The sequence below is a fragment of the Hemiscyllium ocellatum genome, chromosome 31 (genome assembly GCF_020745735.1).
Source record: "Hemiscyllium ocellatum isolate sHemOce1 chromosome 31, sHemOce1.pat.X.cur, whole genome shotgun sequence".
Taxonomy (NCBI): domain Eukaryota; kingdom Metazoa; phylum Chordata; class Chondrichthyes; order Orectolobiformes; family Hemiscylliidae; genus Hemiscyllium; species Hemiscyllium ocellatum.
Window position 1 is genome coordinate 3,212,473 of NC_083431.1, and position 26,966 is coordinate 3,239,438.

Here is a 26,966-nt window from a genome sequence, read left to right on the forward strand (position 1 = left end):
ATCAAGAGCCCTGTCACTGAACACTGTGGAATCTCAATAGACCCAAGCTTCCAGTCCCAAAAACACCCTTCAACCAATCCTGGATCTAATTAACCCGATTTCCTGCTCTAGGAGTTTGTAGAGGTCACAGTGACACAGTGGGATAAGGCCAGAAAGAGATTTTAACATCAACAACTAATATTTATTTAGATCCAAGGCACTTCATAGGATGGGAAATCGAAATTTACAGCATGTGGTAGCTAGGAGTCAAAGTAAGTCAGGATTATCAGGGGTGATGAGTGAGCAGGAGACATACCAGCATCAAACTTTTTGATTACATCTATGTAGGATGGAGGATAACTTAGCCAAGAGAACATTGGAATAGTGCAATATCCAGGCATAAAGGCACAGAAGGAAGGTTTGGCAGTAGGTGGGTTGGAACAAAGGTGGAGATGGAAAATGCAATGGTGGTGAAAGAAACATCCTTTCAAGGAGATTTTATTTTGAGCTTCCACTATACTATACAACAAATTACATTTTTCAACTTACTTAAAATAAATCCCAAAGTGCTTAACAAGAGCAATATAAATGAAATATTTGTAACAAGCCACAGCATGAGAAGTCAAGCCCAGATTATCAAAGGTTTAAAGGATCATCTCAAAAAGAGAACAATGATAGGGAGGGAAATCCAGTGCTTAAAGTCATGGCAGTTGAAAGCACACTGCTAATGACATAGTTATTAAAATCAGGGATACTCAAGAGGCAGAATTAGAAAAACAGAGACATCTCAAAGGCTTAAAGGTTTGGGGGAATTACAGAAATTGGGAAGGATGAGGCCATACAGTGATTTAAAATAAAGGATAAGGATTTGGAAATTGATGTAGTCAGACAAAGAGCCAGTGAAAATCAGCGTGCACAACGGATAATATTTAAATAAGATTCATGTAGGTTGATACCTGGTCAGGTTCTTTTTGCTCTGTTCTCTCTGGAGTTGCTAAGGATGTATCCTGGGGCTCCTTCTACCTTTTTAAACGCATAATAGCCCTCAGTCATGTCACCCAAAACAGATTCCTAATATATGCTGACAACACAATATCACTATTTCTTCCATGGTCCCTTCAACTAGCCAATAACGGACGAGCAGAAATTTCCTCCAAATAAATATTAGGAAGACTGAAACTATTGGTTTTCATTAGAAGAAACCAGGGAATAAACGGCTGTATTATATAGGCAGATGGAGGGTTTCAATGCTGCAATATACTTCCCAGACCAGTGCTCTAAAGCAAGCTTGGTGAAATGAGATCAGAATGACAAAGATAATACAGACCCTGAAAGTGGGTCCTCACAATACTTTTAAGGTTTAGGATAGGCCTCACATGATGATGGACAGTTCTGGTCACAAGTTCTTAAATCTTAATCAATGTAAACCACAGCATCAGCTCAGTGGGGAAAGGCATATTGCCAGAGACACCAGTCATCTCCCTAAATCACTCCCAAAGATCTTCCAACAACTGACTGCAGCTGGCCTGTCACAGTTGTAACTTGGACTTTTAATCCTCAATTTATCCTCTCAGTATCCATGTAATCAAAGAGGATTCACTTGGCTTTGAGGCAAGTGCAACAGATAAGACAGGAGTAAATTCAATATAGAAAAGGCATGCAGCAGCAATTTTTTACCTTCCACATTTTCACCCATTATTGCATCTTGTTCAATACCAGTAGCAGCTCTATATGTCTTCTCATACCTATACTTGAAGCCTGTTTTACCTGAGAGAGAAACAGTAGAAGGACTTAAACTTTACAAAACTACACATGAAACAGAATTTGTACAAGAAGCAAAGCTGACTAGACAGTGATTTAGCAACACAATTGCCAATCTTAATGTTCGGGTTCAATTTATGCATTGAGTGTAATGACCCACAGGGAGCACTACATTAACTATATACTAACGTGGGAGAACAGTATCAACGGATTTTTAGCGCCAATAGCATAAAATAGAATCTCTTTACATTTATTTTGTTCATGTTTTCTCTCTAGTAATCCTCAGCATTCCCAGTGAAAACAGTTGCTGACCAGTCTTGGCTTTGAGTTTACAAATGAGTTTGAACAGAGATCACACTACTGAATCTGTGGCTATCAACACTTGAAGAGCAAATATGTGCACATCCCAACCAGGACTTGCTGGATGGTGATATGGGGCAAAACCCTTGACAAACACCAAGATCCTGGAGGAACTGATGGCCTAGTAGTATAATCGCTGGACTATTAATTGAGAAATTCTGCTAACATTCTAGGGACCTGGGTTCGAATCCTGCCATGATGGACGGTGGAACTTGCATTCAATAAAAATCTGGAATTAAGAATCTACTGTTAACCACAAAACCATTGTTGATTGCCAGAAAAATCCCACCTAGTTCACTAATGTCCTTCAAGGACAGAAATCTGACATCCTCACCTGGTCTAGCCTGACTCCAGATCCACATCAATGTGGTTGACTCTCCACTGCCCTCTGAAATGGACTAACAAGTCAATCAGTTCAAAGGCATCTAGAGATGGGTAATAAATGCTGGCCAGCCAGTAACGCCTATGTCCCATGAGTGAATTTTTAAAATATCAACCATTATGCTTTATTACTGTATCTTACTGTGATCAATTAATCTCAGCACAAACCATGAAATCAAAGTTGTTTATCTTATTTGCACAGCACAATAATATGAAAAGGATAACATATTGGTGTGGGGAAAAACATTTCTTTACTTGTTCAAACATCAGCACTATTGCAATCAGCATATAAAATGAGAAGCCACCGTTTTAAGTTTACTGTTGTATTTACTCACCATCTAGCTGATTCAGTTTCTGGCTAAACTGAGTCTGTGGCAGCAGCCTTTTCTGTTGTTCTGCCGTCAATGTGCCTCTTGTGAAGACCACCTCCACTGGTACACTAATGTCAAGCTGCAAAAAAAGTCACAAGGTTCCATTAAACAAAATCTAAGGATGTGGACAACTTAACTTGATAACCTGTAGAAAAAAGTACAATCCTCCACTTTTTCAGCCCCTTTTGTAATGCAGGAAAACACTGCTGTCAATATATATACAGGAAAATCCCACAAATTGAAATCACATCAACTGTGACCAGGATGTTGGGAAGAACTCCTCCTGATCTTACTTGAATAATACTATGGTGTGTTCTACATCTACGTGAACACTTGTTGAGTGTTTACTATAGGCCCCCCAATAGCAGCAGAGATGTGGAGAAACAGATTGGGAAACAGATTTTGGAAAGGTGCAGAAGCCACAGAGTAGTACTCATGGGCGATTTCAACTTCCCAAATATTGATTGTAAGCTCTTTAGATCAAGTAGACTGGATGGGGTGGTGTTTGTGCAGTGTGTCCAGGAAACTTTTCTAACTCAGTATGTAGATTGTCCGACCAGAGGGGAGGCCATATTGGATTTGGTGCTTGGTAACGAACCGGGACAAGTGATGGGCTTGTTAGTGGGTGAGCATTTTGGTAATGGTGACCACAATTCTGTGACTTTCACCTTGGTTATGGAGAGACATAGGTGCGTGCAACAGGGTAGGTTTTACAATTGGGGGAAGGGTAAGTACGATGCTGCAAGACAGGATCTGAGGAGCATACATAGGGAGCACAGGCTGTCAAGGAAGGATGTCGTTGAAATGTGGAACTTTTTTAAGGAACAGATATGACGTGTCCTTGATATGTATGTACCTATCAATCAGGAAAGAGATGGTCGTGTGAGGGAACCTTGGTTGACGAGGGAGGTTGAATGTCTTGTAAGGAGGCTTACATAAGGTTGAGGAAACAAGGTTCAGACAGAGCATTGGAGGGATACAGGATAGCCAGGCGGGAGCTGAAGAAAGGGATTAGGAGAGCTAAGAGAGGGCATGAAAAATCTTTGGCGGGTAGGATCAAGGATAACCCCAAGACCTTTTATGCGTATGTGAGAAACATGAGAATGACGAAAATGAGGATAGGTCCGATCAAGGACAGTAGTGGGAGACTGTGTATTGAGTCGGAAGAGACAGGAGTAATTACTCAGTATTTACAAATGAGAGGGACTTTATTGTTGAACAGGAGAGTATGAAACAGACTGGTAAACTAGAGGAGATACTTGTTAGGAAGGAAGATGTGATGGGCATTTTGAAAAACTTGAGGATAGACAAGTCCCCCGGGCCTGACGGGATATATCCTAGGATTATGTGGGAAGCAAGAGAGAAAATTGCAGAGCCGATGGCAATGATCTTTTCGTCTTCACTGTCAATGGGGGTGATGCCAGGGGACTAGAGAGTGGCGAATGTTGTGCCCCTGTTCAAAAAAGGGAATAGGGATAACCCCGGGAATTACAGGCCAGTTAGTCCTACTTGCGTGGTAGGCAAAGTAATGGAAAGGGTACTGAGGGATAGGATTTATGAGTATCTGGACAGACACTGCTTGATTAGGGACAGCCAGCACAGATTTGTGAGGGGTAGGTCTTGCCTTACAAGTCTTATTGAATTCTTTGAGGAGGTGACCAAGCATGTGGATGAGGGTAGAGCAGTGGATGTAGTGTACATGGATTTTAGTAAGGCATTTGGTAGGTTTATGCGGAAAGTCAGGAAGCATGGGATAGTGGGAAGTTTGGCCAGTTGGAAAGAGAACTAGCTAACCAGTCCAAGTCAGAGAGTAGTGGCAGATGGTAAATATTCAGCCTGGGGCCCAGTTACAAGTGGAGTTCCACAGGGATCAGTTCTGGGTCCTCTGCTGTTTATAATTTTTATTAATGACTTGGAAGAGGGAGTCGAAGGGTGGGTCAGTAAATTTGTAGACGATACAAAGATTGGTGGAGTTGTGGATAGTGAGGAGGGCTGTTGTCTGCTGCAAAGGTACTTAGATATGATGCAGAGCTGGGCTGAGGAGTGGCAGACGGAGTTCAATCCTGTCAAGTGTGAGGTTGTCCATTTTAGAAGGACAAATAAGAATGTGGAATACAGGGTTAACGGTAGAGTTCTTAGTAAGGTGGTGGAGCAGAGGGATCTTGGGGTCTATGTTCATAGATCTTTGAAAGTTGCCACTCAGGTGGATAGAGCTTGTAAGAAGGCCTATGGTGTATTAGAGTTCATTAGCAGAAGGATTGAAGTCAAGAGTCGTGAGGTGATGTTGCAGCTGTACCGGACCTTGGTAAGGCCACATTTGGAGTACTGTGTGCAGTTCTGGTCGCTTCATTTTAGGAAAGATGTGGAAGCTTTGGAGAGGGTGCAGAGGAGATTTACCAGGATGTTGCCTGGAATGGAGAATAGTTAGTACGAGGATAGGTTGAGAGTGCTAGGCCTTTTCTCATTGGAACAGCGAAGGATGAGGGGTGACTTGATAGAGGTTTATAAGATGATCAGGGGAATAGATAGAGTAGACAGTCAGAGACTTTTTTCCCCGGGTACAACAGAGTGTTTTTTGGGGACATAAATTTAAGGTGAAGGGTGGAAGGTATAGGGGGGAATGTCAGGGGTAGGTTCTTTACCCAGAGAGTGGTGGGGGCATGGAATGCGCTGCCTATGGGAATGGCAGTCAGAATCATTGATAATCTTTAAGCGGCAATTAGATAGGTATATGGATAGGTGCTTAAGCTAGGACAAATGTTCGGCACAACATTGTGGGCCGAAGGGCCTGTTCTGTGCTGTATTGTTCGATGTTTTATGTTCTACGATAGTGAGGCCTTGGCTTAGCACCTGATCTGAAATGTAGCCTCTTCAGATGGTGCTCCTTAAGGACTAAAACACCTTGCCACACAGAAGGGACTTTCATATCACTGCACAGAGAGTGACATCAGACAGAAGAGAGTTTAATTTTCTATCGCATTACCCAGGCACAGCAGTTAGGAACACTAACTGCCATATTAAGTACATGCATGCATTGCATAGTTGCATCCTGACTTATCCTTAGAAAATATCAGGTTTGACCCTTGGTCTGCACTGACCATCTGTATGCTGAGGAGAATCTTTTGGAGAAACTGGATTCAACACTTGACAGAAACAAGCTAGCACCAAGTGCCTTTGGTTTGAAACTAGTTTGTAACAGACCTGGGAAGGAAGTTGACTCAGAACTCCAGAAAGTTTGTAAGCATTCACGGGTCTCTCTTTCTCTGGGACTCTACAAAAAAAACTAACTTAATCAACGACCTAGGTCCAACTTACCAAATCTTGTCTTACACTACAGTCAACAAAAATGTAACAACTATATGGCAACAAACATTGCCAAAAACCAAAAGAGCTGTGAGAAAGTCAGCTTGTTTCACCCCTGTAGTTTGGACTCTTGATTCAAAGAAACTTGTTCCTTTTGGTTTAAGTTTTCTACCGATGATATACCTGCACAGCTGTTTGTCTTGTCTGTTCTACTTTCGAATTAATGTGTCAGTGCTTGGGTTTAAAGGGGTCTTTAGGGAATCTGCAATTTCGATTGGCTGGACAGATTGTTTGCTAGGCAGACAAACGGCAACATCGTGGGTTCTACACACTGAGATACCGTGAAGGAGTCTTGTTCTTAGCTTCTCTCCTCATCCAAGGTATGGTCTCACTCATGTTTAACCACTATATCTCTCTCTCTCTCTAATGAGAGAGCAGCCCTATGGTCCTCTAAAACTACGGTGACTTTATCTTTAGTTTAAGTTTGAATATTACGAGTTAAAAACTTGTTTTGCCACTTATTAAAGGTTAAATTTGTTTACAATAAATACATTTCTATTTTTGGTTTATTGATGAAATCTTATGAGTTTCTTTTGTCCTCGACAGTAGTCAAAGTTAGGAAAAATCAATATATGGGCTATAGCTAATTTATTCAATTTCTCTTGATAATTTAGAGCAGAGAGGAAGGAGACTAGGGCAGTTTCATGCTCTTCTTGCAGCATGTGGGAGGTCAGAGTCACCAATGGTGTCCCTGCTGACTTCGCAAGAAGTGCATTCAACTCCCTAACAGACCACGTTAAGGAATGGATGAACTTCAGATCATTTGGGAGGCTGACAGGGTAGTAGAGAGGAGTTATAGGGAGGTAGGCACACCTAAATTAAAGGTGGCTGGGTGACCATCAGGAGGGGGAAAATGGGATATGCAGACAGCATTGGGACCCACTGTGGCCATTCCCTTCAATAATAAGTATACCATTTTGGATGCTGTTGGGGACAATGACCTACCAGGGGAAAGCCACAGTGGCCAGGTTTCTGGCACTGAGCCTGAATCTAGCTCAGAAGGGAAAGGGGGGAAGAAGAGAGGTGCAATAGTGATAGGAGATTCAATGGTGAGAGGAACAAACAAAAGATTCTGTAGCCATGAGCAAGACGCCCGGATGGTGTGTTGCCTCTTGGATGCTAGGGTCAGGGATGTCTTGGATCGAGTATACAGGATTCTTAAGGGGGAGGGAGAGCAGCCAGAGGTCGTGGAACACATCGGCATCAATGACATAGGTAGGGAAAGGGATGAGGGACCTGAAAAGAGAATATAAGGAGTTAGGTTGGAAGCTAGAAGGCAGGACGAGCAGAATAGTGATCTTAGGATTGCTATCGGTGCCATGTGCCAGTGAGGCTAGGACTGGAGAGCGAGTGCAGATGAACACATGGCTGCAGGGGCTGATGTAGGACGGCGTTTCAGATATGTGGATCGTTGGGACACCTTCTGGGGAGGGTGGGACCTGTATAAGAACTGGAGGGCACCAATATCACAGTGGGAGGTTTGCAAGATCTTTGAGGAAGGTTTAAACTAGATTGGCGGGGGGTGGGAATATGAGCTGCAGATCAGATGATGGCGTAGGCAGTAAACAGCCAGATACAGCGTGCAGAGAGTCTGTGAGGAGGAATAGGCATTTGATAGGACAAAGGTGTAGTCAAGTGTGATGGGTTGAAGTGTGTATATTTTAATGCAAGGAGAATCAGGAATAAGAGTACTTGGAACTATGATGCTGTGGCCATGGATATCACAGGGACAGAAATGGCTGTTGGATGTTCTGGGGTTTGGATGTTTCACAAGGAATTGTTAGGGCGGGGGACGGAGGTAAAAGAGGTGGAGGAGTGACATTGCTAATCAGGGATAGCATCATAGCTGCAGAAAGGGAGATCGTCCTACAGAATCAGTATGGACGGAAGTCAGAAACAGGAAAGGAGCAGTCACTTTATTTAGGCATTTTCTACTGGCTTCCCCAGTAGCAACAGAGGCACAGAGGAGAAGATTGGGAGGCAGATTTTGGAATGGTGCAGAAACAACAGGGTCATTGTCACAAGTGACTTTAATTTCCCTAATATTGATTGGAACCTATTTACTTCAAATAGTTTGGATGGAGCAGTTTTTGTCAGGTGTGTCCAGAAAGGGTTCCTGATGGGATACACCCATCCATCCTTATGGGATACACCCTAGGTTACTACAGGAAGCAATGGAAAACATTGCTGTGCGTTCAGCGATGATCTTTGCGTCCTCATTGTCCACTGAAGCCATGCCCGATGACTTGAGGGTGGCAAATGTCATTCCTTTCTTCAAGAGAGGAAATAGGGTTAATCTAGTGCTGGACACACTTTCCTCATTCCTGATGAATGGCTTTGGCCTGAAATGTCGAATTTCCTGTTCCTTGGATGCTGCCTGACCCGCTGCGCTTTAACCAGCAACACATTTTCAGCTCTGATCTCCAGCATCTGCAGACCTCACTTTTTAATCTAGGGGATCACAGACCAGTCAATCTTGCGTCAATGGGGGGGCAAAACATTGGAGAGGATTCTGAGAGAGAGGATTTATGATAATTGGAAAATCATAATTTGATGAGAGATAGTCAGCATGGCTTTGAGAGGGGCAGGTCATGCCTCACAAACCTTATTGAATTCTTTGAGGATGTGACAAAACATGTTGATGAAGGTAGAGCAGTGGATGTGGTGTACATAGATTTCAGCAAGGCATTTGATAAGGTTCACCATGGTAGTCTCTTTCGGAAAGTAAGGAAGTATGGGATATAGGGAAGCCTGTCTGGATACAGAATTGGCTGGCCCATAGAAGACAGAGGGTGGTAGTAGATGGAAAGTATTCAGCCTGGATGAGGAAATGGAAGGGTAGGTTAACATGTTTGCCAATGATACAAAGATTGGTGGAGTTTTGGATAGTGTGGAGGGCTGTTGTAGGTTGCAATGAGACATTGACATGATGCAGAACTGGGCTAAGTGGCAAGGAGTTCAACCTGGAAAAGAGTGAAATAGTTCACTTTGGAAGGTTGAATTTGAATGCAGAATACAGGATTAAAGGCAGGATTCTTGGCAGTGTGAAGGGACAGAGGGATCTTGGGGTCCATATTCTTGGATCCCTCAAAGTTGCCACTTCAAAGAAGGGGTATGGTGTGTTGGCTTTCATTAGCAGGGGATTGGGTTTAAGAACTGCAAGCTTATGCTGCAGCTCAGAGTGCCCTGGTTAGACCCACACATGGAATGTTGTGTTCAGTTCTGGTCAGCTCATTATAGGAAAGATGTGGAAGCTTTAGAGAGGGTGCAGATTTACCAGGATGCTGCCTGGACTGGAGGGTATGTGTTATGAAGAAAGGTTAAGGGAGCAAGGGCTTTCCTTACTAGAGTGAAGAAGGATGAAAGGTGACTTGATCGAGACATCGAAGATGATGAGAGGCATAGATAGAATGGACAGAGACTTTTTCCCATGGTGCAAATGTCTACCATGAGGGGGCATAATTTTGGTTAACTGGAGGAAAGTTTAGGGGAGATGTCAGAAATAGGTTCTTTATTCAGAATGCTGGGTGTGTGGAATGCATTGCCAGCAGTAATAGCAGAGTCAGGGACATTTAAGCAACTCTTGGATAGGCACATGGAAGATAATCCAAGGAAGGGTATGTAGGTTGTCTGATCTTAGAGTAGGATAAAAGGCCAAAACAACATAGAGGGTCGAAGGGCTTATGCAGTACTGTAGTGTTCTCTATAAACTTTTAGTGACTGATTTGGTCATTTATATATTTGTGACAGTTTGTGGAATAATGGGACTTGATTACCATCAGGGTCATGAGAGAAAAAGTAACAAGTTGATTGCTTTCTGATGGAAGTTGTGTGTAAAGATGGAGTAAGAACAAGGTTCAGTTTGATGATGATACATCCTGAAGGCATAAATGTAGAAAGGAAAGATCATTTTCCACAGCCCTTCCTAACTGACCTCCTTATGTTTGCACTCAATGATTCAAGGTTGCAAAGGTCAAGGCAATCTTTCACATTATGCATACATGTTCCATAAACTAAAAGTATTCTCAATAATGCACATATATGATAACAGCAGGTGTAATTGGTCTAATAATTCCAATTACAGTTTTGTAACTAATTCTGGTCACAGTGCCAGAGCCATTCTTCAAGCCAGTTCAAACATTCGCCAATCATCCTAATGGCTGCTTTCCATTCACAATCTAGATGCCAACTGGAAAAGCTACTATGAGGCAAGTGGAATTGCAACAAGCAGAGCTCACCTTTAATGTCTGCAAATAAACACCTTCACTATCAGTTCCCAGTATTGTATAGCAAATGGAGTCACATCCAGTGCGCCAAGAACAATTCAAACACACGCCATTAACCAGAAAAAGGTAAAAAGACATATTTCAAAAACATCTTTCTTAGCACAGAATATGACACAGTTTTAAAGTCAACAAAGTATCTTCGATATGTATCCACCAAGACCAGGTAAAGAAATCACAGGCCCCAGTGCTGCTCCTCACCAGGAGACGCCCCCATCCCCACAAAAAAAGGCCTGACCATGGGGAGCTATCTCTGATATATACCCCTGGCTCAGGGTGTAGTGGCTAATTTATTCACATCAAGCTTGCACACACAGCAAAACAAGAAGGATAATAATCTGTTTTTAAAGAGGCATCAATGAAGAGAAATATTGGCCGTGGCAGCAGGAAAATCTCAGTTGCTCATCTTCAACATACTGTTATGGGAATCTTATAAAGTAAAGACACGTCCTCATCTGATAAACAGCACCTTCAACATACAGCACTCCCTGAGAGTACACCAGGTTTCTGGATTATGACTTGAACCCAGAACCTTTTGATTCAGAGGTGAGGTGCTATCCATTGAATATTGGTGTTCGTTCATCAGTGCCTTGTCAGGAAATTGCACATTCACATCTTACAATATGACAAAGCCCAATGTACTGCCATTGAAACACTTACCAAGAGAATGTCTAGTTCACTGATCTGACTGTAAGGCAGCGAGGCACGATATGTCTCTGTTGTCTTCCACCAAAGAGGCAGGCCAACCAATACCACAATCACAGTGATGCAGCTGGCTGAGTACTTTCCTCGGGACTTTTCTGGGGAAACAAAACAGCTTGAGAGTCGCTAATCTCAGCACTTGAGTCGGAAAACATTAACTACAAAGTACCATTATTTCCAGAGGAAGTCTTAGCAAGAATAAAAGAAAATTTGCAAACTGAAATTTCTCAACTATCCTTCAATGCTAAGATTGAGATAATTACTAGGGATAAAATCCCTTCAGATTTACTCCACCTGAGGATATATACGAGGCCCCATCTGCACGTCCTTGAGAATTGAACATAACGTTAGCTTTGCCCATGTTTCACAAAGCCATTTGAAAATTAATACATAATCTACTGTTGTTTCAACAAAGGTACATTGCATTAATTTCTGCAGTGAACGGGTTGTGCTATGACAGGTTCAGAAGATTAGTCCTATGCTCCAGATTTTAGCAGAATTAGAGATGATCTGATTGAAATGAACAAAAATGCTGAGGAGCTTAACGGGATGAACAGCGAAAAATTATGTCCTTTGGCTAGAAAGTCTAGAACTAGAAGGCAGAGTCTCAGAATGAGGGTTTGATAATTAAGACTGAGATAAGTAGGAATGTCTTCATTCATAGAGCACTGGATATTTGGAACTCTCTACTTCTGACAGCAGAAGCTAGTTCATTGAATACAGTCAAGAAACATGTTAATGGATTTTTGGGCTTCAGGGGAATCGCCAAGTTTGGGAACTGTGCAGGTATAAAGTTAAGGTCAAAGGTCAGTCATGATCTTATCAAATGGCTACAGGCTACTGCTGTTCTTATTATGGGGCAGCAGTGCGTTGAAACTGCACACGGTAATACTTGAGACTACTCTTGTGAGCAGCCAATCAGTAAAGAACAAATGCTATCCTATTGGTTAAAATATGAGCAAAGCCAACAAATCTCGTCACATCCGATAATCAGGAGCCACAATAGCCTAATCAGCTATAATAAAAGCTGCACATTGGAAATCAGAAATTAAAAAAGATTCTGAAGTCTATCATTCTTGAAATATTAACTCAATACCTCTCTCCACACCTGCTGCCAGACCTGCAGAGATTCACCAGCAATTTCTTTGTTTGTGAAGAAAACTAGATACAGGTCATTCTCTATATCATGCATTTTACCAATGCAAATTTGCTGTAAGGCAATTGACAAATGGGGATTCTGTTTCTAAAGTGAAAACTTTTAAATTGTGTGTTGGCTATAGCACGACCACATCACCAACACTTATTTGTATTGTGCAATTATTGTATATAGAATAGGGTGCACAAGAACATGACCATCACGCTATAGAAAAAATGACTGCAGGTGATAATTGGAGCTTCAAGTGGATGAAAACAGGGTGGCTGTGCTAAAAAAAAATGACGTGTCATGACAGAAATTGCTGGAGAAACTCAACAGGTCTGGCAGGATCTGCTGGAAGGAATCAGAGTTAACACTGAGTCCAGTAACTCTTCATCAGAATGGTTAGTAGCTAGGAAAAGTGAAATTTATGCTGAAGCTGAATAGGAGTTGGGGGTGTATAGGAGGTTCAGGGATGCCTTTATAAAAGTTTATAAAATTGTGAGGGATATTGTTATGAATTTGTAGGTGCTTACTGTACCTTGAAGAGAAAAAGAACGCCGTTCTGACCTGCAAACTTAATGAGTTGCCAGAGGAAGTGGTGGAGGCTAAAAGACATCTAGATGGGTATATGAATAGGAGGGGTTTGGAGGGATATGGGCCAGGTGCTGGCAGGTGGGACTATATTGGGATGAGACAGCTGGTTGGCATGGGCAAGTTGGATTGAAGGGTCTGTCTCCGTGCTGCACATCTCTATGACTCTAAGTACCTGCGTTATGCCTGGATGGCAGTCCCAGAGTGGAAAATATCCAAAATTTTGCTGTGAAATGAATACCTGAGTTTTGACTGCTGTTTTGACAACAATTCAAATGTAACTAAACAGTTTAAATTATGCCCGAGGACACTAAAACCCAATCGAGTTCGGATTTATTGTTTTGCCAACAACAACCAATGAGATGATCTGATGTTGGGTGTATAAGAATGCCAACATTCTGCAAATTGATTAGAGAGCATATGCCGTAGAAAGAGCGAATTGCCCATCTAACATCTTGCACTTCAAGAAATTAGGAAACATTATCTATTCATGTGAAACATACACATAGTAAAAAGAGATGACCACCCAGGAAGATGCTCAGCCAGAAGAATGAAGACAAACAAAGACAACAACTGAGATTTTGAAAATTAAGTTGATGTAATTTTAATAACTGTCTTAAATGGAACAGCACATTGTTATAGCGTTGGAAGCAGATAATAAGCAGTTAAGAGTAAGTGGGGCTTAGAGTTGTGAATAGTTGTTGTTTAATGCTCACTTTTAGAGTTAAAAAATAAATTGATGTTATTTTCTTTAAATAGTGGAACCTAGGAGTTCTGTCAATCGTAGTTTAACAGATTATGTGGAGAGGCAAGCTTTTCTGGGTGTTTGGTTTAATTAACAAAGGGTTCGCCTCCGTGACATAACAGATTGGAGGCTTATCTGGGATTTAAACAGGTTTAGACAGATCTGAATCAATTTGGGGTACAAAAGATCCAGCAGATTTAAACACTTGGTGATTAGTGTCCTAGATCTTTAAACAAAACTCAGGTATCCATTTCACAGCCAAATGTTACATATTTTCAATTTTTCAGTGCAATCTTGGATTGCCATCCAGTCATGTATACTTGTAAGCTCTCAGTTCAGAACAGCATTCTCTCTCTCTTAAAGGTACAGTACATATCTTTAAATTCAAAACAGTACAAATAAAGTGAATGGTAAGTTCTTTCCCCTCGGGTGGGGGGGATTTCAAGATTAGGGGCTATATTTTTAACTGCTGAAAATGTGTTGTTGGAAAAGCGCAGCAGGTCAGGCAGCATCCAAGGAGCAGGAGAATCGACGTTTCGGGCATGAGCCCTTCTTCAGGAAGGGCTCATGCCCAAAACGTCGATTCTCCTGCTCCTTGGATGCTGCCTGACCTGCTGCGCTTTTCCCGCAACAGCTTTTCAGCTCTGATCTCCAGCATCTGCAGACCTCACTTTCTCCTCGCTATATTTTTAAGTCAAGAGTGTAGTGCTGAAAAAGCACAACAGGTCAGGCAGTATCCGAGGAGCAAAAAAACCGTTCATTTTCCTGCTCCTAGGATGCTGTGTGATCTGCTGTGCTTTTCCAGCTCAACACTCTCAACTTTAATCTCCAGCATCTGCAGTTCTCACTATCGCCTAGCTATATTTTTGAGAGGAGAAAGATTTTAACAAAACAGCAGGGCAATTATTTTGACAGAGGTTAGTGTGTGGAATGAACTTCCAGAGGAAGTGATAGATGAGAATACAGTTATGCTGAAAAGTCATGAATAATAAATATTTGGAGGGATAGGAGCCAAGTGCAGGTGGGTATTTAGTCTGGGATTATGATCAGCACCGTCTGGTTGGATTGAAGGGTCTGTTTTGTGCTGTATAACTATGACTCAATGAAAGGTGAGCAGATTGGTGGAGACAGCACAGAGAGAGAATTTAAATGGGATAGGTAAACAAGGGGATTACAGATAGCAGATCAGGTAGAGGAAAAGCTGAATACGTGAGAAGAGTTAAGAGTGAGAAAATGAGTGAGCTGTGCTGAATGCAATTCATGCAATCACACAGTATGAGAACCGGTGACTCCTAAAAAGCAATTATGTCATTAACAGAGCCAGGCGTGGGGTGGGTTAAAAATACAGAAAGTTGAATCAGGCTATAAAGTTATCAAATTTGATGTTGAATCTTATTGAAACATAATGATATTGAAACAATATCTCATTTTCTGCTTGGGGACCAGAAGCCTCTAAGTTTGGGAGAAGACTTATAGCTCGTTGTTGTGGTTCTGTTCACCGAGCTGGGAATTTGTGTTGCAGACGTTTCGTTCCCTGTCTAGGTGACATCCTCAGTGCTTGGGAGCCTCCTGTGAAGCGCTTCTGTGAACAGAACCACAACAACGAGCTATAAGTCTTCTCCCAAACTTAGAGGCTTCTGGTCCCCAAGCAGAAAATGAGATATTGTTTCTCAAATTTGCACTAAGGCTCACTGGAACACGACAACAGGTGTGTGAACAGAAGTGTTGGCAAGGAAACATGGTGGTGTGCTGAAGTGGCAGGCAACTGGAAACTCACGTTATTTTTGCAGACAGATAGCCGCTCTGCAAAGCAGTCACCCAGTCTGCATTCCATCTTCTCAACATTGTGAACAGTGAAAACAGCAATTAGATTTAATGAAGTACAGATAAATAGCTGCTTCACCTGGATGCCCTGGGCCTTAGATTGTGAGGAGGGAGGAGGTAAACAGACAAACAATTGCATGGGAAGATGCTATGGGAATGGAGGAGTATACTAGAGTGCCTCAGAAGGACTGATTCCTGCAAAATAGAGGAAAGGGGAATGTACCTGGTTGTGGCATCTTGTTGAAGGTGACATAAATGGAGGCTTACAGTCCTTTTAGATGCATATATGGTTAGATGGTAAGTGAGCACTAGGGAGCCTGAGCATTATTGTTGGAAGGAAGGGAAAGCAGAAATTTGGGAAATAGGTCAAAGAGGGCTAAGTGCCCTGCCGACCATTGTGGCAGGGTATGATCAATTAAAGAAAAGGATGACCAGCAACACATTTTCAGCATTTCTGAGGCCGTCCCAACAGAAGGTGGCATCATTAGAACATATATATTTGTTTAGATTAGATTACTTACAGTGTGGAAACAGGTCCTTCGGCCCAACAAGTCCACACCGACCCGCCGAAGCGCAACCCACCCATACCCCTACATTTACCCCTTACCTAACACTACGGGCAATTTAGCATGGCCAATTCACCTGATCCGCACATCTTTGGACTGTGGGAGGAAACCGGAGCACCCGGAGGAAACCCACGCAGACACGGGGAGAACGTGCAAACTCCACACAGTCAGTCGCCTGAGGCGGGAATTGAACCCAGGTCCCTGGCGCTGTGAGGCAGCAGTGCTAACCACTGTGCCACCGTGCCGCCCTAACAGATGTGACAGAGACTGAGAAACTGGGAGAATGGGGTGATATCCTTACAGGAAGCTGGATGTGAGGATGTACAGATGTATAGGGGAAGGTGATGATATAGTGGCATTATCATTGGACTGTTGATGCAGAAACCCAGGTATAATGTTATAGGAACCAGAGTTGGAAACCCACCAAGGCAGATGGTGGTCATAGAGTCATAGAGATGTACAGCATGGAAACAGACACTTCGGTTCAACTTGTCTATGCTGACCAGATATCCCAACCTAGTCTTGTCCCACTTGCCAGCACCTGGCCCATATCCCTCCAAACTCTTTCTATTCATATACTCATCCAAATGCCTTTTAGATGTTGCAATTGTACTGGTCTCCAATACTTCCTCTGGCACCTCATTCATACCCGTATCACCCTGTGTGAAAAAGTTACCCCACTCTCACCCTAAACCTATGCCCTCTAGTTCTGGACTCCCCGACTCCAGAGAAAAGACTTTGTCTATTTATCCTATCCATGCCCCTCATGATTTTATAAACGTCGATAAGGTCACCCCTCAGCCTCTGACGCGCCAGGAAAACATCCCCAGCCTATTCAGTCCCTCAGTATAGCTCAAATCCTCCAACCCTGGCAACGACCTTGTAAACTTTTCTGAACCCTTTCAAGTTACACAACATCCTTCTGGTAGGAAGGAGACCAGAACTGCATGCAATAGTCCAAAAGGAGCCTAACCAATGTCCTGTACAACCATAGCATGATCTTCCAACTTCTACACTCAGTACCCTGACCAATAAAGGAGAGCATACAAACATCTCCTTCATTTGAATTCAATAAAAATCTGGAATTAAGAGTCTGATACTGTCCATTGTTGCTTGATGGGGAAAAACCCAAATGGTTCACTAACTTCCTTTAGGGATGGAAACTGCTATCCTTACCTGGTCTATATGTGACTACTGGCCCACTGCAATGTGGTTGACTGTTAACTGCTGTCTACACAATTAGGGATGGGCCAGAAATGCTGGCTTAGCCAGCAACTCTCTCATTCCCATAAGCTTCCTTATTCATTTAACTGTGGGAGAAATGGACAAAGTTAAAAATCACACAACACCAGTTTATAATAGGTTTATTTGGAAGCATGAGCTTTCAGAGCACCTCTCCTTTCTTGTGTGATTTTTAATCCAGAAATGGAAACAGAGACGGATCGTGTGAAGGGAGAAATCGAAAGGAAAATTGATACATTTTTCCAATTCCAAATGAGAGGAAATCAACACTAACAATATCATCAGTACTGGAAAAAGGGCTGTGGAGGGTCCCAAGTAGGATTTGAACAAGGTATATTCCATGTCACGACACGACAGGGCGTGGAGTGGAGAGGGCAATAAAGTGTTCCTGCTCTAAGAAAAGGTCCTCAAGAGCAGATAGGGTGTTATTACTCATGAAGGGTGTGAAACAGGAGAGAAGAGCTGATACCACTAGATAAAGGTTCACTGAAGACACTGGACGCGGTTTGGGATCTCCTCACCCGTCATTCGCTTCAGATATTGCTGTGGTTAGTCCTGATGGAAAATGGTCATATTACCCAAACAGAAAGATGCCCGCGCCTGAGCTCTGGTTAATAACAGGATAGGAGAAAGTGAGGACTGCAGATGCTGGAGATGAGAGCTGAAAAAGGATACGCGTGATTTGGAGAGGGGGGGGGGGGGGGAATAAAGCAATGCCCAGCTCCCAATCCCCACACCATCTCGCACCTTCTGCCGCTGCTGTTATTGCCACCGCCGTCGCCATCTTGCCTCGAGCTCCCCTGACAACGGAAGTACTGTCTGAGTGACAGGACATCCACCAATGGAACGCATCGTGACGGACCTGCCCATCCACCAAGCGTCGGGTGAGTAGGCGGGACGAGTGGCAGCTTCCGGAGGTCAGGGCGCGAACGCTCAGCGTCGGTTGGCGGCAACATCCGGGCCTCTGTCTTCAAATTTCCCGCGTTGTGGGGTCCGCCGCACGTGCTGGTTGTTGTCCTGATGAAGAAAAAGTGCTTTGAAAGCTGGTGCTTCCAAATGAACCTGTTGGATTATAACCTGGTGCTGTCTGAATTTTAACTTTGTCCACCTCAGTCCAACAACGGCTCCTCCAAATCGTGGCTTCACCAGGATAGTGGTACAGGTATTGAGCCATGCATTGTAAATCAGCCATCCAGCCAACTCCGCTAACCGTTCCCCTGTGCAAAATATCAGAGTGGTCGGTATTCATAAAAATATTTTGATATCTGTACAGTTGGTGATGCCATTCGTATGTATTAATTGTGTGCCTTTACATACAGAGATCAGACTGAATCATTTGTATATACAAGTCTGTATATTAACCATCCAGATGTTTAGCTGAGGTGTCAGTAGAGCCCAATTACTGAGTGGGCCCCTGTTCTTCTTTGGCAGGCAGACCTTACGCAGTGGTCTTTCCCCACCGTGCCTTGGCGGCAGCTGCCCCAAGCTTCAGCGCGTCCCTCAGCACACTGTCCCGGACCTTGGAATGTGCCAGTCCGTAACATTCAGTTGGGGTCAACTCCTTCAGCTGGAAGACCAACAGGTTTTGGGCAGAACAAAGAGCGTCTTTCACTGAGTTGATGATCCTCCAGGTACAGTTGATGTTCGTCTCAGAGTGCGTCCCCTGGAATAGACTGTAGAGCACGGAGTCCCATGTCACGGAGCTGCTCGGACAAACCATTGCATTCCTCTCCAGACTTCCTTTGCATAGGTACGTTCTGGAAGGAGGTGTGTGACAGTCTCGTCCACTCCACAGCCACTTTGAGGGCAGCGTGCGGTGGGGCAGAGAGTCCAGGCGAGCATGAAGGATCTCACTGGCAGAGCCCTTCTCACCACCAACCAAGCCATATCTTGTTGCTTGTTTGAAAGTTCTGGCGATGAGGCATTCTGCCAAATGACTTTGACACTCTGCCCAGGGAACTGTTCAACAGGATCCACCCTCTCCTTTTCCTGAAGGGTCTCAAGGACACTACGTGCTGACCACTTCCTGATGGACTTGTGATCAAAGGTGTTTTGCTTCATAAATTTCTCCACGAAGGATAGGTGATGCGGAATGGTCCAACCATTTGGAGGGTTCCGTGGCAGCAAGGACAGGCCCATCCTTCGCAAAAGCGGAGACAGGTAGAACCTCAGTATGTAGTGACACTTGGTGTTTGCATACCAGGGATCTACACACAGCTTGATGCAGTCACACTCCAAGATGGCCATCAAGGTGAGAGTGGCATTGGGTGTGTTTATTTTTCCCCCGTTGCCCAGATATTTATACATCATGTTCCTTCGGACCCAGTCCATCTTTGATCTGCGGCGGCACAGGTTCTGGGAATAGGCCAGACCTGTGCTACGTATAACCTCACACCTAACGACCAGGTTTTTTTCCCTGCATTGGAGACCAACTGTTGCTCCCATCTGCCCAGTTTCTGCCTCACTTTACTGATACACTCCTCCCAAGCCTTGGTGCACGCTGTAGCCCCTCTGAACCAAATAGCTAGCACCTTCAGGTGGTCAGTCCTGACGGTGAAAGGGATCGAGGATTGGTCAGCCCAGTTCCCAAAGAGCATGGCCTCGCTCTTGCCTCAGTTTACCTTAGCCCCCGAGGCCCGTTTGAGCTGGTCACAGATGCACATGAGTCTATGCATGGACAGTGCGTCCGAGCAGAAAATGGTGACGTCATCCATATTCAGGGAGGACTTAACCTGTCGGTCCCTGCTACCAGGAATAGTCAACCCTCTCGGGTTTGCATCCTTTCTGATGGACTCGGCAAATGGCTCTGTGCAACACACAAACAAGGCAGGAGAGAGAGAGAGGACAACCCTGCCCGACTCCAGATCCTACTGGGAAGCTGTCTAATTCCCACCTATTGATAGAGACTGCACTGACAACGTTGGTGTAGAACAGTCAGGTCCAATTGCATATTTCCTCCCCAAAGCCCATTTTGGAAAGAACATCTTTTATGTACGTGTGTGACATCCCATCAAAGGCTTTCTCCTGGTCCAGGCTGATGAGGGAGGTGTACACCTTCCTGTCCTGCACGTAGGACATTGTATCTCTCTCAGATCTTCCTACCCAGTACAGCGCAGGTTTGGTCAGGGTGAATCACCGATCCTAGATTTAACAGTGAGATCTTCGCCAAAAGGCTAGATAGTCCAATTGGGACTGCATAATTCTGAATTTAATTCCGGGGAGCGAAGCCAGATAGGTAGTGGTGGTGATGGTGTGTGAACATTTTAGTGATAGTGACCACAACACAGTATGATTTGGATTTGTAAGAGAAAAGAAAAAAAAATTGGTCTATAAAAGAAAAAGATTTTGCATTGGGGAAAAGCAGGATCTGGTCGAAATAGACCAGGAACAGTTACATGGGCAGCACTGTTAATGCTGCTGCCTCACTGCACTAGGGACCTGGGTTCAATTCCAGGCTCTGGTGGCAGTGTGGAGTTTGCACATTTTGGAATCATAGGGCCATAATAGCACAGAAACAGACCCTTCAGTCCATGCTGAATGTAATCCTGAACTAAACTAGTCCCAACTGCCTGTACCTGGCACATAACACTCCAAACCTTTCCTATTCACTACTTATCCAAATATCCTTTAACTCCACCATCTCCTGTAAAGAAAATTTCATGTACTCGATTAAATTTTACTTTCCTCTCAAAAATGAGAAAGATTTCTAAACTGTGCGCCCTATTCTTTTCATATATAACTTGCTTAAAATTAGTAAAAGAGACAAAACACCAGGTTATAGTCCAACAGGTTTATTTGGAAGTACAAGCTTTCAGAGCGCTGCTCCTTCATCAGGTAGCCAAATCATAGGACACAGAATTTATAGTAAAGATCAAAGTGTCATGACTTAACAGCAATCTAGGTTTGTTCAATACATCACATCAGTAATATGACACTTTATAGTAAAAGACCAAATTCTGTGTCCTGTGATCCTACCCCACTAGCTACCCGACTAAGGAGCAGTGCTCCAAAAGCTTGTAATTCCAAATAAACCTGTTCGATTATAACATGGTGTTGTGTGATTTTTAACTTTGTCTACCTCTGGCTCCTCCACGTCATTGCTTGAAATGAATATTCTTTCCGATAACTACGAACAGCAAAAAACAATCTCCTTAATTTTTTCAGTAACCAAATCAAGGCCCACAGATAAATAATTAGTAAGCTGACTTGAAAATGCATCCCTTTACTCTCTCTTAGGGATATCATTCTGACGTTCCCCCAGGTAGTGGGTCAACACTCAACCTGTTGATAAATGATTAGTGGTGCTGGAAGAGCACAGCAGTTCAGGCAGCATCCAAAGTGCAGCGAAATCGACGTTTTGGGCAAAAGTTTCACAACATCCTTCTGATAGGAAGGAGACCAGAATTGCATGAAATATTCCAAAAGGAGCCAAACCAATGTCCTGTACAGCTGCTACATGTTCCTATGTGTCTACTCCCTTGTCCTTCTTGGTTGACAAGGTGATAGGTTTGGAAGGTGCAGTCAAAACATTAATGAAAGGAATGAATGTTTTTGACTGGCATCTTATCCACCAAGTTAGTGAGTGCCTTTGTTCTCGATATAGTTGAGCTCCTTTTCTGTTGAAGGAACACCAAGGACAAGTGTGGCAGGGTCATTGCACAACACCAAGAAGAGTATATCATTGATTTAGGCAGTTTTGTGCTGCAGGGAGGGAGCTGATAAAGGAGCAAGAGACAGACAGGAAATAATGTGCAAGAAAGAGGAAATGGCTAGAAAGGGGAGATAAGAGTCTGGAGTGAGTGGTCAGATTTAAAAGTGATATTGGTAGAGAAATATTCCACCACAGGTGAGAATTACTATACAAATCAAACATTTTGAAAATACTAAGACAGCAAGACTAATGTTTGTTCCATAACTTTATTATAACTATTTACCTGATGTGGAGTGAGTACAATAACTATATATCTCAAAATACTTTTGAACAACACAATGCTCCCCGCAATCTCAAATATTCAGAATTCACACAAAAATATACAAACAGTGGGTTTCTTTTGAGGCAGGGAGAAAAATGCAGAGCACTTTGGATCAATTTAGACTTGTGTGTTATAGTTACCACTATATGTTGTGTACAGTCATCTTCTAGGTTGATTACTCGCTTTAGAAGCTACAGCAACACATTAACATTGTGAAGAGGCAAAGTGCAATAAGCTCTGATCTACTAGTGATATCCTTTTTGTTCACAAGCCCAGATGATCAGGGCAAGGCAGCTAACACTGAAAACAATCTTTATAATCTTTCAGGGAAGCAATTAACAGCACTTGTAATATTGAAGATTGCAGTAATCTGTTGGAGTATCATTAAAGGCCAAACTACATGAACCCTGGGAGAAGAGTATAGAGCATGTTGTGTTGCTATCAGCACTCCTAAGGTTAAATCTCAGCTACACAGCAAAATAATGTAGGCCAGGAGGGCACAATATACAAGGTAGCAGAGGCTGTGGATCAGTCAATCACGAGAAGCTGAATGAGAATTTAAAACTTTTTCATTCCTTTTTATTTGGATTTTCCTGTGGATTCCTTTCAGTAAGCATGATTTTCTATGTAGAGAGATTGGCTAGCTGCACCGTCACTCTCGCCACTGGCCTCATACTGCCCGAGTGAAGCCAAACTGTTAACCTATTTAAATAAAAAGTGAATAAAGCATCAAGAACAAATATTTAGGAAGATAATAAATCATAAACACAAAAAAAATTGCATTGATTTAAAACATCCCTAATGCCATGTGAGTTCCTGAACACTTGTCTAATACATGTGAAAGCCATCATCAACCTTATGTACAGTGGCTCCTTGTCTGACTACATCTTTATTTTAAAGTTCTCAACCTCATGTTACAAGTGCTGGACATTTAGAATAGCGTTTGCAAGAGTAGCTTTAAAATGTCTCCTTTTAAGGTGAAACCATGTTTTAGAAAAAGGGGCTGTGGAGGTCATACAAACACTTGTTTGAAGACAAACCCCCATGAGATGTCGGGGGAGGGGAAGCAGAGAGAAAAAAGTCCGAAAGCAGGAGCCAATTACTAAGTGGCAATTTTCATACCTAGTTTAGCTGCTTTGAGAAAGAGATGCAAGGCAATTATCATCATAAACACAAATTTAAGAACTGAAGGGACACTGGATCTGAGACATTAACTGTTTTCTTTTCATAGATGCTGCAAGACTTACTGAGTTTTTTCAGCAGTTTCTCAGGTTTCCAGCATCCACAGTTCTTGATTTTATTTTAGCAATTGCTATTGCGTTGAACAACAGGGCAGCTACTGTTGTAGAGAAACTATGGCCTCTTGTCTTAATAATCAAGCAGTATGTTTTAGAAAGGAAATGAAAGAGAACCAAGAGGGAGATTTTAGAAACAAGGAGTTGCCAAGCAGGCTTTGCTCTTCAAAGTCAGATCTGGAAGACTCCAGCTGAGTGGAACAACTTTCAAAAGGACTGGGAAACATTCAATCAGAGAAAACAATTCATCTTTCAGAGCCTGACTTTTTTTTTTCAGAAAACTTCTTGATTTTTACTTTAGCGGCAAACAAAAATTAACTATTCAGTCAAATATCAGCCGTGCTGCTTCTATCTATCCAAAGATGCTGCCAACCTACGTTTCTCCAGCAATTTGCAGTTCTTTGTTTTATTTGAGTTTGATATGTTGTTTAGTTTGCGATAGTAAATGTATTAAAACATTAATGTAATTTGGATATTGCCGTTGGTTGGTTAGAAATTCCACTTAAAAAAAATACAAGTTATTTAATCTCAATAAAATTGGTCTCAAATCCCACCATGAACTCATCACTCCCTCTCTCAATTCATCCAATCCTTTACTTAGATTTCAGGTATTCTCTATTTTAATTATTCCACTATTATGTCTGACTTCAGCTGCCAATACTGCACACTCTGGTATTTTCTCTCTCCAAGAAACTCCTCAAAATGCTTTGACCAAGCTTTTTGTCATCTGCCCTAATAATTTCAAACTGTTAACTGGTATAGAATTTTATTGGACAGCATTCTTGTGAAGCACAGATATTTTACTCCATTAAAAAATGGTATTAGCAAAGCAACTTAATGATGGGATTGTAAAGCAAATCCCAGATGCTACCAGCAAAGGAGAACAGATTGAGAGTAAGGCATTCTTTATCAAATCTAATTTAAAAACATTTGTGCAATATTGGATGCAAGTCTGGTACAGTCATTTATCCAGATGTTCCTACATAGTGATTGTTTAGGAATCTGGATTGGTGGCCCCAGATGCTTTCCCTCACCTAACTCAAAACCTTTGTCCCAAAAATCTCAGGATGATGTATTGAAGTTTCTTCTACTTGCACTACAAAACAAACCAGGAATTACAAATACCTCCGCACGCTTCATGAACTCATCCTGAGCTGCCTGCAGGTTATCCTGCTCCCCACGCCAGGCATTCAATGCGGAGGCTTGTAGAGCTCGGCCAAAAGAGAAGGTCAGTGCCCATGGTTTTGGCAATGGACATTTGTTGATAGCATTAAGATGGATGGTGGCTTCCTCTTCACTCTGCCCTCCAGACAAAAAGGTGACTCCTGAAAGAAAAAAATCAGAAACAAGTCAGAAGCATAGACATCAAATTTGACTTGCCATGCAATTTCAGTATGGCTGTGGAGGTTGAAGGATCATTGTACCCTTCAAATTGTTTTAAGTTGATGCACAATGGTTAGCTGTATAGGACAGATAAGGAAGGACACCACTTCGACTGGGACAACACATCCATCCTAGGACAAGCCAAACAAACAGAGACACGCACGAGAATTCCTAGAATCATGGCATTCCAACCGGAACTCTATCAACAAACACTGACTTGGATTCCATTTACCACCCTCTGAGAAAAAGAACAGGAAATGACATCACCACAGGAAATGACTATAACCCAAAGAAACCAAAACATATAAATAGAAAGCAGGAATCATGAACAGTGCTTCGCCTGGAGGCCCACTGAAGATGTTAACTAGTAGGGTGACGAAATGTCTGGAAATGAAACTTTCAGCTCAGCGATCAAATCTACATCCAGTCATTACAGCCTTGTGATACATGATAAAAAAAAGAGCTCAACTAGTCTTTAGAATCTGTAAAAATTAAAAATGTACTAGTACACATGAACATTAAAAATAAAGAGTTCAAGACGACCATATGGCACTAAGCTTTCTCTAGTCTTCAAAGATATCATTGCTGATCTTTGGCTTCAGTTCCACTGACGTCCTGTTCTTCAGAATTCCATTCATCTATACGCTACACCAGTGGGGTGCCACAGAGTCCAGCCTTCAGGCCTAACTATTTACAATCTAAGATAATGACTTGGATGCAGAGTTAGGAGGTATAGACACAATGGCAGAGGATAGTAGAAAAGTTTGGAAAGTAAGTTGCAAAAAAAAAAACTTTATGGATAGTTTTAAGTGAATATGCCAGTGTTTGGCAGATGGAGTTTAATATGGATAAGTTATCCAATTTGGTTGGAAGTATAAAAAAGTCAAATTATGGAGGGAAACTTAAATGTTTCATTACAAAAGGATCTGGGTGTCTTCGTCCATGAATCACAGATCACCAGTATGCAGGTACAATATGCAATAAAAAGGGGGTCAAATAGACTTTCAGCATGTAGTGTTAAAAGTAATGGCATGTACAAATAGGGGAGGTATTGCTACAACTGTAGAAGACATTGTTGAGACCACATCTAGAATGGTTTGTGCTTTTGGTTCCCTTAAAAAGTATATAATTGGATTGGAGTCAGTTCAGAGAAAGTTCACTAGATTAATTCCAGATAAGAAAGGCTTGCTTTATGAGGAAAGGTTGAGCAGTATAAGAAGCTAGAAGAATTAGAGGAGATCCAGTTGAGGTATACAAGGTGCTAAAGGAGGATTCACAAAGTAGATGCAGAACAGATGACTCCCCTTGTGGGGCCAATCTAGCATGCAAGGTTATAATTTTAGGCTACAAGGTGGCATATTTAAAAGCAGTAGGAATGATGTCTAAGTGTTATGAATCTGCAGTTTGTTTCCTCTAAGATGGAGATGACATCAGCCATAATTGTACTAAATGATGGAGCATGCTCAAGGCTGAATGGTCTTGGCCTGCTCCTAGTTCTTTAGTATCATCCATTTCGGTTTTGAAAGCTCTTTCCAAAATCCACATAGAACCAGTAGATTCTGGTATCTTTCTCTGACAGAGATGTACAGCATGGAAACAAACCTTTCGGTTTGATTTGTCCATGCCCACCAGATATCCTAAGTAAATCTAGTCCCATTTGTGAGCACTTGGCCCATATCCCTCCAAACCCTTCCTATTCATATACCCATCCAGATACTTTTTACATGTTGTAACCCTCCTCTGGCAGTTCATTCCATTCACCCACCAGCCTCAGCATGAAAATGTTTTCCCTTAGGTCCCTGTTAAATCTTTCCCCTTTCGTCTTAAACCTATGCTCTCTAATTTTGGACTGTGCTACATTGGGGAAAAGACCTTGTCTATTTATCCTATCCACACCCCTCATCATTTCATAAACCTCTACAAGATCACCCCTCAGCCTCCAACCTCTAGCGAAAATAGTCCCAGCCTATTCAACCTCCCCCAATTGCTCAAATACTCCAACACTGGCA

General features: G+C 42.5%; 2 protein-coding genes across 3 annotated transcripts in view; both read right to left on the minus strand.

The window, feature by feature from the left end:
- Nucleotides 1-18,111, minus strand: part of pigs (phosphatidylinositol glycan anchor biosynthesis, class S) — a 49,790-nt gene extending 31,679 nt beyond the window's left edge. Inside the window, exons 1-4 of one of the 2 annotated variants that reach the window (XM_060848272.1) lie at nt 18,054-18,111; nt 11,159-11,298; nt 2,817-2,931; nt 1,657-1,746 (exon numbers count right to left, since the gene is read on the minus strand). In XM_060848272.1, coding sequence (XP_060704255.1) covers nt 1,657-1,746; nt 2,817-2,931; nt 11,159-11,298; nt 18,054-18,090 — 382 coding nt within the window. In that variant the 5' untranslated portion in view covers nt 18,091-18,111. Of the gene's footprint in view, nt 1-1,656; nt 1,747-2,816; nt 2,932-11,158; nt 11,299-15,721; nt 15,750-18,053 lie in introns of those variants that run through there. The other variant, XM_060848273.1, reaches the window with a different exon arrangement.
- A 4,719-nt stretch (nt 18,112-22,830) lies between these two features.
- aldocb (aldolase C, fructose-bisphosphate, b) overlaps nt 22,831-26,966 on the minus strand; it is a 43,629-nt gene continuing 39,493 nt past the window's right edge. The window contains exons 8-9 of the mRNA XM_060848275.1: nt 24,700-24,899; nt 22,831-22,981 (exon numbers count right to left, since the gene is read on the minus strand). Coding sequence (XP_060704258.1) covers nt 22,886-22,981; nt 24,700-24,899 — 296 coding nt within the window. The 3' untranslated portion in view covers nt 22,831-22,885. The remainder of the gene's footprint in view (nt 22,982-24,699; nt 24,900-26,966) is intronic.